The following is a 12,807-nucleotide window of genomic DNA, read 5'->3' on the forward strand; positions in this document are numbered from 1 at the left end:
GTAACTACACCTTATCCATTTAGTCAGATAATCAACCCATCTTGTTATCTGCTTCAGTTCTTTTGGCACAGGACATGTGGTCCGATATGTTGAAAACCGATCTGGGTTCAAATACTATTGAAATAATTTCAAATCCTTTACCTGGGCTTGATCAAGCTTGACTTGGCAATGGAACCAATAGGAAAGCCCCAGTAGTGGTGTTCCAGACAGGTTAAAACCTGTTTGGGATAGGGGGCAGTATTTTCACGTCTGGATGAAATGTGTGCCCAAAGTAAACTGCCTGCTACTCAGGCCCAGAAGCTAGGATATGCATATAATAGGTAGATTTGGATAGACAACACTCTAAAGTTTCTAAAACTGTTAAAATTATGTCTGTGTGTATAACAGAACTTATTTGGCAGGCGAAACCCCGAGGGCAAACAAACCATCCAGGATTTTGTTTTTGAGGTGACAGTGTTTTCAATGGGATTTGTATGTGAATCTAGATTTCTGTGGCACTTGCTTGCAGTTCCTATCTCTTCCACTGGATGTCAACAGTCTTTAGAAATTGGTTGATGTTTTTCTTTTGAGTAATGAAGAAGTAGCCCTGTTCAGAACGAGAGTCGAGTCTAGTGGATTGTTTGTTAGGGGCGCACGACCTGAAAGCTCGCTCCACTTTGTTTTCATCTTGTATTGAACGCAGTTTATCCCGTCTTAAATTGTATTGATTATTTACGTAACAAAATACCTAAAGTTGTATTAGGAAAGTTGTTTGGATCAAGATTACAGGTAATTTATTAGATATTTTGTAGTCATGTTGCGCCAGTTGGAACCGGTGTTTTGTCTGAGTCAAAAGCGCCAAATAAATTGACATTTTGTACATATAACGACGGAATTTATCGAACAAAAGGACCATTTATGATGTTTATGGGACATATTGGAGTGCCAACAGAGGAAGCTCTTCAAAGGTAAGGCATGATTTGTATCGTTATTTCTGACTTCTGTGTTGCGCCTGGCGAGTTGAATTATGATTGTCATGTGTTTGTTTGATGGGGCGCTGTCCTCAGATAATAGCATGGTTTGCTTTCGCCGTAAAGCCTTTTTGAAATCTGACACGGTGGCTAGATTAACAAGAAATTAAGATTTAATTTGGTGTATTGCACTTGTGAATGTATGAAAGTAAAATATTTAAAATAAAAATTTAAAATATTTCGCGTTCTGCCATTTCACCGGATGGTGTCGAAACGTTCCGCTATCAGAACCCCTAGCCATAAATTAATGCATCGCTCATAGTATTTGAAAGATTTCAAACGGTATTTGAACCCAGGTCTAATGTGAAATATCTTGGGTGTTCCTTCATACTGTGTCTTCCAGGTAACAGTGCTGACCTGCGTCTGGTGAAGACCTACCTGGAGCTGGGACTACCTGGAGCTAGGATAGACTTCCTCATGTCCGAACGCAACCAGGTAACTAACCATAGTGTACCACACCTGAACCAACCGACACTACCTCATTATGGGACACCTGAACCAACCGACACTACCTCATTATGGGACACCTGAACCAACCGACACAACCTCATTATGGGACACCTGAACCAACCGACACAACCTCATTATGGGACACCTGAACCAACCGACACTACCTCATTATGGGACACCTGAACCAACCGACACTACCTCATTATGGGACACCTGAACCAACCGACACAACCTCACTATGGGACACCTGGACCAACCGACACTACCTCATTATGGGACACCTGAACCAACCAACACTACCTCATTGTGGGACACCTGAACCAACCGACACTACCTCATTATGGGACACCTGAACCAACCGACACTACCTCATTATGGGACACCTGAACCAACTGACACTACCTCATTGTGGGACACCTGAACCAACCGACACTACCTCATTATGGGACACCTGAACCAACCGACACTACCTCATTATGGGACACCTGAACCAACCGACACTACAGACATCCACCAAACAAGCAAAAACCAACTATGAGAATGAGTGACACCTAAACCAACCCACACTACCTCATCTGCCTCTTTACTTCACATTATTATGGGACGTTATGTATTTCAAGTCCATTCGTACTTGAATGACAATCAACAATGCATGGTTAATAGGAATTTCTTCTAGTTTCGTCTCATGGGAGTGCAGTATTGTCACGGGAGTGCAGTATTGTCACGGGAGTGCAGTATTGTCACGGGAGTGCAGTATTGTCACGGGAGTGCAGTATTGTCACGGGAGTGCAGTATTGTCACGGGAGTGCAGTATTGTCATGGGAGTGCAGTTTCGTGTGTATCCTCTTATGCAAGTGCAGTAAACAATGCCGTGTCCTTGTCAGTCTGTAGAACTTTAGGTCTGACTTTTTGTTGTTTTCCCCACAGAATGACACGTTTGCTGACTTTGAGCAGATGACAGACCGGCTGTTGGATGAAATAGTTCAGTACATTCAGATCTACAACCTCACCGTCTCTAAGATCAGGTACATATGGGTTCTTCAGATCTACAACCTCACCGTCTCTAAGATCAGGTACATATGGGTTCTTCAGCTCTACAACCTCACCATCTCTAAGATCAGGTACATATGGGTTCTTCAGATCTACAACCTCACCGTCTCTAAGATCAGGTACATATGGGTTCTTCAGCTCTACAACCTCACCGTCTCTAAGATCAGGTACATATGGGTTCTTCAGCTCTACAACCTCACCAGTCACCCAGTTCCCACTCTCCAGCCAGTCACCCCGTTCTCACTGTCCAGCCAGTCACCCCGTTCCCACTGTCCAGCCAGTCACCCCGTTCCCACTGTCCAGCCAGTCACCCCGTTCCCACTCTCCAGCCAGTCACCCCGTTCTCACTGTCCAGCCAGTCACCCCGTTCCCACTGTCCAGCCAGTCACCCCCTTTCCCACTGTCCAGCCAGTCACCCCGTTCCCACTGTCCAGCCAGTCACCCCGTTCCCACTGTCCAGCCAGTCACCCCCTTTCCCACTGTCCAGCCAGTCGCCCCCGTTCCCACTGTCCAGCCAGTCACCCCCTTTCCCACTGTCCAGCCAGTCGCCCCCGTTCCCACTGTCCAGCCAGTCACCCCCTTTCCCACTGTCCAGCCAGTCGCCCCCGTTCCCACTGTCCAGCCAGTCACCCCCTTTCCCCACTGTCCAGCCAGTCGCCCCCGTTCCCACTGTCCAGCCAGTCACCCCCCTTTCCCACTGTCCAGCCAGTCACCCCGTTCCCACTGTCCAGCCAGTCACCCCCGTTCCCACTGTCCAGCCAGTCACCCCCGTTCCCACTGTCCAGCCAGTCCCCCCCGTTCCCACTGTCCAGCCAGTCACCCCCGTTCCCACTGTCCAGCCAGTCACCCCCCGTTCCCCCCGTCCAGCCGTCCCCCCCGTTCCCACTGTCCAGCCAGTCACCCCCGTTCCCACTGTCCAGCCAGTCACCCCCGTTCCCACTGTCCAGCCAGTCACCCCCGTTCCCACTGTCCAGCCAGTCACCCCCGTTCCCACTGTCCAGCCAGTCACCCCCGTTCCCACTGTCCAGCCAGTCACCCCCGTTCCCACTGTCCAGCCAGTCACCCCCGTTCCCACTGTCCAGCCAGTCACCCCCGTTCCCACTGTCCAGCCAGGCACCCCGTTCCCACTGTCCAGTCAGTCACCCCGTTCCCACTGTCCAGTCAGTCACCCCGTTCCCACTGTCCAGTCAGTCACCCCGTTCCCACTGTCCAGCCAGTCACCCCCGTTCCCACTGTCCAGCCAGTCACCCCCGTTCCCACTGTCCAGCCAGTCACCCCCGTTCCCACTGTCCAGCCAGTCGCCCCTTTTCCATCAGTGCAGATGGAGGAAAGAAGACAAGAAGTTGAATCAGCTTAATACTATTGAGATGCCCCCTGTTGTATAACAGTGCTCTCCACATCAGACATATTTAATTGTCCCCCACCATGAAATCGGGGAGGGGATCTGTCTCGGTCCTTTAATACATTAGTCCCTCATGAAATCTCAGAAACCACTGGACCAATTCTGAGGAAACTTGGGTGAATGATGCATCTTGCCATAGAGATCCAGCATTTACAAAAGGACACTGATTGGCCCAAGCTATAGGGGGGCTGCGTCATTCATGGGGGACGACATGTTTACTGTTGCCTTGTTTGATTTGAGCTCCTGCGTGATCTCTGAGCTGTATCTATATTCTCTGTTTCTCAGCTTCGTAGGCCACTCCCTGGGGAACCTGATAGTTCGTTCAGTACTGACCAGACCCAGGTTTAAATGTTACCTGAGCAGACTTCACACCTTCCTCTCTCTGTCTGGACCTCACCTGGGTACCCTGTACAACAGCTCTGCTCTGGTCAACACAGGTATCTCTCTACACTATACCCTCTACAGCAGGGATCATCACCTAGATTCAGCCAGGGACCGATTTCTTTCTTCTCTGGAGTGCCGGAACAATTAGAAATAATATGCAAATTGACCGCAAGAAGCCCAAATATAATGTTTGACTAAAACACAGCAGTTTCAAACCTTGCTTATATTTGTATAAGATCGTGTCTGTTTTATGCGTGGGAATACTTGAACAGATTTCTTCAATTCACTTCATTTGGAGCTGTTTTCCTGGTGTTTTTAGCATCTTTTATGTCCAACGATGAAAATTCCTCACACAATTTGTATTTATTTATTTTTGCTCAGAAAAATGGGGGGGGGGGCAAATAAAACCATCCATGGGCCAAATTCGGCCCACTGGCCACCAGTTGGGATTTTGAAGAATCTGACAAATATCCTGCCTTATTAGATTTATTTAGTTCATGCTCGCAATGTGTTTGCGAGATGCCGTACAAAAGGCAGTTTTAAAACCGTCCCGTGACTACAGACATCCACCAAACAAGCAAAAACCCACTCTATGAGAATGAGTGTGACAACTGATAGTCACTTATAGATGGGCTATGTCAGTCAGTCAGGTGGCTAGCTGCCTGCAGAGACTTCTATTGCAGTAAAGCTGAAGGGCTCTGGCTAGTAGTACTTAGCCAGTTAGAAGGATGATGTCAGAAGCTAACATTTAAACGGATCATTTAAATAGGTTCCTAATTTGTAGTAACTGTGCTTTACAGAGAGGAGGTTACTGAGCCAGACAGGGATGTGGTGCTCAGTGGTGAGGCTGAGGCAGGCTACAATGCATGCAGGAGGAAGCGGAGGAGACATTTAGACAATACTTTAAAAACACAGGATACAACATTCCATTTTAAAAGCTCCTAACTTACAATTTCAAATAAATAAAATGATGAATACTATTCCAGGAAAGTGTACGGTGAAAATGTTGAAGGAATATTTCCTTTTAACTACGGCAGTGTGCTACGCTCAGTCAAGGAAACAAGTCTTCCTCTCCCTGGTTGATTTAGTCAGTCTTTAACCCCTGTATTCCTCCTCCTTCCTCCCTCCAGGCCTGTGGTTCATGCAGAAGTGGAAGAAGTCTGGCTCCCTGCTCCAGCTGACCTGCAGAGACCACTCTGATCCCAGACAGACCTTCCTCTACAAGCTGAGCAAGAAATCTGGTGAGTTGAGCAGAGTAAAGATCATTTGTTGTTGTTTTTTACAGTGCGATTTGTTACATTGTTAACGCCTGGTATCCATCTGTTCTGCTGGGCATTTAAATGAAGCTTGCTGTCTATTGTTCCATGAATAACAGGTGTGCTGTGTCAATGTGTTGTGGCAGGTCTTCATCACTTCAGGAACGTGGTGTTAGTGGGCTCTCTGCAGGATCGTTACGTCCCCTATCACTCAGCCAGGATAGAGATGTGTAAGACGGCCCTGAAGGACAAACAAACAGGTGGGCCCTACATATTTATCAGAGCAGGCCACAAACATGTGTCCTACAGGACATTTGTTCACAGTGTAGACAAGCTACTGGACCAATAGCCTGGTTCCTCTTGCTGCTGCTTGCTGTTGGGGCTTTGCTAGGCTGTTGATGTCGAAGTGGCTTCATGAATACATTTGATTGGTTGTTGTCGTGTATGGCTCAGTTGGTTAGAGCCCTTGCAGCACCAGGATTGTGGGTTTGATTCCCGGGCCACCCAGATGTAAAATGTATGCACACGCTTCTAAATGGAGTTTATTCTTCTTATTCTCTCTGTCACTCCCTTTTTCTCTTTTACTCCCTTTCTGTCTCTCGCCCTCTCCCCCTCTCGCACTCCCCCTCCCTCTTTCTCACTTTCCCTCTCACTCCCCCTCTCCATCTCTCCCCCTCTCCATCTCTCCCCCTCTCCCTCTCTCCCTCTCTCTCCCCCTCTCCCCCTCTCTCCCCCTCTCCCCCCTCTCTCCCCCTCTCTCCCCCTCTCCCCCTCTCTCCCCCTCTCCCCCTCTCTCCCCCTCTCCCTCTCTCTCCCCCTCTCTCCCTCTCTCTCCCCCTCTCTCCCCCTCTCCCCCTCTCTCTCCCCCTCTCTCTCCCCCTCTCTCTCCCCCTCTCTCTCCCCCTCTCTCTCCCCCTCTCTCTCCCCCTCTCCATCTCTCCATCTCTCCCCCTCTCCCCCTCTCCCCCTCTCCATCTCTCCATCTCTCCATCTCTCCATCTCTCCATCTCTCCATCTCTCCATCTCTCCCCCTCTCTCCCTCTCTCCCTCCCTCTCTCCCTCCCCCTCTCCCAGGTTCGGTATATGTAGAGATGATCGAGAACCTGTTGCTGCCGGTGCTCCAGAACAGAGACTGTAACCTGGTGCGTTATGATGTCATCCACGCCCTGCCCAACACCGCCAACTCCCTGATTGGCCGAGCAGCACACATCGCCGTCCTCGACTCGGAAATCTTCCTGGAGAAGTTCTTCCTGGTCGCAGGCCTGAAGTTCTTTCAGTAGGAGAGGAGGGGTCTATGAATCCAACCAATGGCTGGAAGGGGGGATGGGAGTGGGGCTCTACCAATCTAACCAATGGCTGGAGCGGAGGGACATTTTTTCAGTAGGAAGTAGAAGTGGCCACCCAATCAAATCAATGACTGGAGGAGGGAGAATGGGGGCCTCCCAATCAATAACATGGTCCCATATCTGTTTTGGTCAACTCCTATAGTCATTGACATGCCAAAAAAATGTATGCATTGTATCCTGTGGAGGTCACCGGGTGGAAGGAGTTTACACATTTAAGACCATGTCAGTGGTGCTGAAGTGAGATCTCTGCCCATCTCCACCCAATGACCATAGAAGTTGACAAGACTGCACAAACTGATCTGGGACCAGGCTAGCAAATAAAACCTGTGGCTGGAGGGAGAGGGGAAGAGAGGTGAACGTGGAGCATACATAGAATAGAATTACTAGACCATCAATCTAGTGATGCTGTTTCTATCATGTGTAGCTTATATTACCTCACTGCATCCAAAACCCAGTTCTCAATATTGTATCTGGTTGACGCGTATGGTTTTATAGATGCATCTGCTTCCATATGGAAGGTCAGAATTCTAATATCAGTGTTTATTTTTCTTTTTTTTAGTTAATTTTTTTATCGGTTTATTAGTGAATGTTCCTAATTTTTATTGTTCTACTTCCATTTTTCAAAGGATGATTTCAAGTTGATTTTATGAATGTACTTGTGGTGGGGGGATGGTTTTCCTTATCATATTGTAGTCTTTTCAGTGTTATTTATCTATGAAATTGTTATATTTTCACATGGTTTTGTTCAAACCATTCATTTATTAAGACGATTGCAATACCGATCTGGAAATGTAGCTGCTAAAAATGGTGAGCGAACTCATCTTCTCATATCGTCCACACCTTTATTTAAAAGGTGCATTTTCTTCAACAACAACAAATTAGTCGTAAAGTCAAACTATTATACTCTTGCATTAATTTGCACCACAACTGTATAAAAACCAGATTTTCTACTGAGGATGGTCATTTTTACTAAGTACATATTTTACTATCAGAATTTTCATTTGTGTTATTTTTTCATTTTACAAAGGTAAAGGCTTCCAGTCTAGTCGAACTAACTTCACGGAATCAATTTGATTGTAACTCGGACAATGCAGCCTGGGACTTATAAGGCTTTGCGGTTTTCTGTAGCTCTGGACCAGGGCGTTCGGTGCAGGTTGTTGGCGCTGAGCCTTCCTGAACAGGGGAAGAGACAACTCGTTGCGCAATGGACCAGAGCTAGGTTTTATACTGTATGCTGTTACTTTGCCGTTACAGCATCGTGCACAACACTAAACCCAACCTGGTGTTGGGAACATTATACGAGCCTTGCTTGATTAAAGCATGAGAACATTTTATTACAAGGGGTTTTAAATAAACTTGTTCAACTGTTATAGCCAGAAGGGTCGTGTTCATTAGGGCTCACCGTAGCAAAACGTTTTCTAACAGAAAGAAAAGAAAGCCTTGCTTATTGGACAAGTTCATGTAGGGAAGAACCCTGTTTTGATTGTGTTTTCTTCCGCCTGGTGCCAAATGAATACGACCCAGATGTAAAGGTGGGGTGTAGCCAAGAGTCAGTACTTATGAATAGCACATATCTTGGTTCATGGAGAGTATTTATGTTTTGTTGTCATGGATGGGTGGGTGTATTATTTATGGTTTTTAACATGAGTATTGTTTTTAGATATAAAATCAACTTCTCATTTCTTTGTGAAAATGGTTTGTATCATTGCACTCTTTACCATTAAATAAATGTATTATAAATATTTGTTGGTCTTTTTTTGCTCATTTATGCAATTTGGTTGAAAGTTAAGAACCCAAATGTTTGACTAGATGGCAGTGTATGTGGATTCCACTGCAAGATGATCACCTTTCCCTGCCAGAGAAAAAACTGGATGAAAAGGTTATCTAGACTTGAAAAGGACGAGCCTGGATCCCAGTCTGGGTCTGCTCTCTTGCCAACTCCTTATTGAACTGTCATGCCAACGGCAAGATGGCTGACAATGAAATGGCAATGGAGTAGGCTAAAAACAAATAAGGCAATTTTATTCCGCCATCAAATAAAGTGTCTCTGGTTGAAATGTTTGATGGATTTGGGATTACCTCATTATTTGAGGTTGTGGTGTAAAACAAATGACAGTCAACCGTCCTAGGAATGTGTGAATGGACATTTTTTAGTAGGCTATCCCATTTATTCAGTGTCTACAAGCCTAGTTTACCCCTCTCCCTTGCCCCTGTTTGGAGTAAATTATAAAAGCCTGTTGCAACCAGCTGATTTTAGGAATGTTGTCGCCCATGGTAACACAATGGAGCCCCAATTGACCTCCCTCTCCACACACACTCACCACACAAACGCCTCCCCTTTTACCCCAGTCTCTCCTCTCTCGACGCCCCCTTTCAGAGAGCAGAGGGGCATTGTGGGATGACGTAATGTGTTCCTAAATGAGACAGTCCTCCAAAGGGACTAAACTATGTTTAGCTGACTGCAAGAAAGAGGAGTGGGGGTGTAGGGGTCAGAGGGCGATAGATGAGGGGTGACGGTGTTATTAGGCTCATCTCCCCCTGAGATGACGGGAAGTAGACAATGGATGGCCATCTTTTCTTGACTTGAAGGAAAGGTCAACAGGGCCAGGGAAACCAAATACAACAACACCAGGTGTGAGTCTGTCAACAGTACTGTCCAGAGATCACAGTCCTGGGGGCAGTTTATCCATCCATGGCCTTACAAACCCTCTTTTACACATCCTGTCTACCAGCAGACTGCAAAGTTGTTAAACATCTCACACAGTCTAATTAAGGCTTGATAAGAGGACTGGGGCTGTTTTCTTTCTCTCAGACAGGTGTTATGTAGTATATATGTGTCAGATGATTGTCAGGAAAGTAGCAACTGCTTAAACATGTAATCTAACTCCAGAGAATATCCCTTGAAATTACCTATTAGTTCAAGACTAGCCTTAATCTGTGTCCTCGAAACCCTCCTATACCATTAAAGCATCTGTTAGAAAATCTAATCACAACCATTAGCTAAACTAGATAACAATATAAATCAACAGGTTGATATGGAGACAGCAGTATGGTCTTAGACTGTGGACCTAATTAGCTATAATCTCATATGAACTAATGCTAATCTGGGTAATCTGCCTCTTATTGGAGTAAACCCTGCCAGACTGGCTCAAACATTCATTATTGTTGCATTCCCTGGATTATTTACCCAGACAATTAATGAGGCTTGAAACTGAATGCAGCATGGCTAGCTCATAGGACATGGTGGAGATACAAGGTTGTCTTTTTAGTTCAGGGAAGGTTAGACTTCCTTAATTTTTCAACATCAAATTAGAAAATACATTCTCATATAATTTAAATTAGGGAGGCAAATTTTAGACTTGTTTTCCATTTCAATTTGATTAATTGGATTCTAAGAATATCTAATTTATAATTACCATTAAATATTTCTAAAAAATATTTTCTCACGTTGATGGGCTATATTAGCATATTATAGTGGTGAGTAATGAAATTAGCATGATGTCAATCATGCTGAATCATCCAGGTTACCATGCAATAAAAACGTGACCAATAAATTATAGCGAGTCATTCCATGCGGTGTACTTTAGGATATCCTGGTTTCACACTCAACTCACCTATTGAACCAAACACAAATGTAATAGCAATATGCATAGTCACTTCACCCCTACCTACATGTACAAATGACCTCAACAGACCTGTACCTCCCTGTTTATAGCCTCGTTATTGTTATTTTATTCTGTTACTTTCTACTATTTTTTACATTAGTTTATTTGGTAGATATTTTCTTAACTCTTCTTGAACTGCACTGTTGGTTAAGGGCTTGTAAGTAAGCATTTTACCGTAAGATCTAAAGTTCTACACTTGTATTCGGCGCATGTGACAAATAAAGTTTGATTCGAATATTGAATATCAAACCTAGTTGATTAACATGGACGTTATGTCAGTATGAGAAAGTACATTGTTACAAGTATATAGACCGTCATTGTAAATACGAATTTGTTCTATTAATTGCGAAATATAGACCATATAGTTGTCGGTGAGAAAACGACATTTCATACTAGACTGAGGTAAAACACACACCCCTTCGGTTCATTGCAGTTGGTCCAGTCCAGCGTGTAACGTCTGGCTCAGCGACGAGCGTCTTGAAAGTTTTTCAACATCACCTACTGTTTCACTGTCCGTCAAAACTCTCAAACTACGTCCCGTTATTTCAGGGATAATTTGTCTCATTTCTATGTCTGGATAACCTCAACAACATCGTTTTGTTTAAGATATTCAGGTGTTTGCTGGTTTCATCTGTCGGTAAGTGTTATTTTTCAACTATTTAGGGCGGCGATTGGCATAACATGCAAGCACTTGTTGCTCTTCTATTCCGCGTTAATGTTTTTGTTTATGTGTGTTCATGATGCGTTTAACGCAGGGGTGTCAAACGTCCGGCCCGCGGGCCGGATCAGGCCCGCAAAGGGGTTTAATCCGGCCCGCGAGATGATTTTGTAAAGTATAAAAATGAGCTGCAATTTCTCAAAATAAACTGCTGTTCCAATTGCATCCACTGGATGGCGCAATAGCAATTGTGTTAAGCAAGCAAACTGTTTATACCGGAGCAGAGCAAGTAGGTCAAGCAAGTGCAGCCAGTCCGGATGAGCTACTTTGTTTTGCCCGCGATATTTATTACGACTTCTACTTTTAACATTATTTGCTTTGGCACCCTCATTGCCCCAATATGTCTCTGTCAAAAAAGAGAAAAGTGGACGCGGGTCTGGCGGGTCTGAAGAAACAGCAGTCTGTGTTTACTCACAGCCGAGACATCAGTGACGCTGCAGTGAAAGCTAGCTATCTCATTGCTAATGAAATCGCAGTGGCTTCAAAACCATTTAGTGAGGGTGAATTTGTAAAAACATGCATGATGAAGGCAGCGGAGATTGTGTGCCCTGAAAAGCGCCAGGCTTTTGCAAATATCAGCCTGACAAGAAACACAGTTGCAGACAGGATTTCCGATCTTTCAGTGGATTTGGACAGCCAGTTGAAGCAAAAAGTAAAGTCATTTATTGGGTTTTCAGTTGCAATTGATGAAAGCACGGACATTACAGATGTTGCACAACTGGCCATTTTCATCCGCGGAGTTGATGACACATTGACCGTCACCGAGGAGTTCATGGAGTTGGTGCCGATGACAGATACAACGACAGCAGCTGATATTTTCACCGCACTCGTCGGCGCGCTGGACAGGGTCGGAGTGGACTGGTCCCGCGCTGTCAGCCTGGCTACAGATGGTGCGCCCGCAATGATCGGGAAAAAAGCAGGCGTTGTGACAAAGTTCAGAGAGAAAGTGCAATCTGCAAATGGAGGACGTGATTTTTGGACTTTTCACTGTATTTTGCACCAGGAGGCTTTGTGTTGCAAGTCATTAAAGATGGATAACGTCATGAAGGTGGTCATCCAAACTGTTAATTTCATCCGATCCAGAAGCCTGAATCACCGTCAGTTTGACAGCCTTCTCAGAGAGAAAGACCACATCTATGGCCTGCCATACCACACTGAGGTAAGATGGTTAAGCCAAGGTGCTGTGCTTAGGCGTTTCTTTGATTTACGAGAAGAAATTGAACAGTTCATGGAAGAAAAGGGCAAACCAGTGTTAGAATTTAATTCCGCAGAATGGATGCAGGACCTTGCATTTATGGTGGATGTTACAGAGCACCTGAATAACTTGAATAAACAGCTGCAAGGGCGCAACAAAGTCGTCACGCAGTATTATGACAGCATACGTTCTTTCAAGTTGAAGCTGTCATTGTGGGAGACGCAACTCGCCGGTGGTGATGCAGCTCACTTCTCCTGTCTGAAAAATGTGTGCGCGACCCAACATGTGGCAGACATGAAGCGGTTCAAAGATAAAATAACGGGACTGTTAC

The 12,807-nt window shown here is 45.3% G+C and overlaps 2 protein-coding genes across 7 annotated transcripts in view; both read left to right on the forward strand.

Annotated features, from left to right (window-relative positions):
• LOC115152792 (protein FAM135A) overlaps positions 1–8,640 on the forward strand; it is a 51,529-nt gene extending 42,889 nt beyond the window's left edge. For all 4 annotated transcript variants that reach the window (XM_029697591.1, XM_029697589.1, XM_029697590.1 and 1 more), the window contains 6 exons: positions 1,354–1,445; positions 2,388–2,485; positions 4,198–4,349; positions 5,427–5,537; positions 5,699–5,812; positions 6,627–8,640. In XM_029697591.1, coding sequence (XP_029553451.1) covers positions 1,354–1,445; positions 2,388–2,485; positions 4,198–4,349; positions 5,427–5,537; positions 5,699–5,812; positions 6,627–6,832 — 773 coding nt within the window. In that variant the 3' untranslated portion in view covers positions 6,833–8,640. The remainder of the gene's footprint in view (positions 1–1,353; positions 1,446–2,387; positions 2,486–4,197; positions 4,350–5,426; positions 5,538–5,698; positions 5,813–6,626) is intronic.
• A 2,346-nt stretch (positions 8,641–10,986) lies between these two features.
• LOC115152793 (FERM domain-containing protein 6) overlaps positions 10,987–12,807 on the forward strand; it is a 40,840-nt gene continuing 39,019 nt past the window's right edge. Inside the window, exon 1 of one of the 3 annotated variants that reach the window (XM_029697593.1) lies at positions 10,987–11,200. The gene's annotated coding sequence lies outside the window, so the exon portion shown is untranslated. The remainder of the gene's footprint in view (positions 11,201–12,807) is intronic. The other 2 variants (XM_029697595.1, XM_029697594.1) reach the window with 2 other exon arrangements.

Source organism: Salmo trutta, chromosome 18 (assembly GCF_901001165.1).
Source record: "Salmo trutta chromosome 18, fSalTru1.1, whole genome shotgun sequence".
Lineage (NCBI taxonomy): Eukaryota > Metazoa > Chordata > Actinopteri > Salmoniformes > Salmonidae > Salmo > Salmo trutta.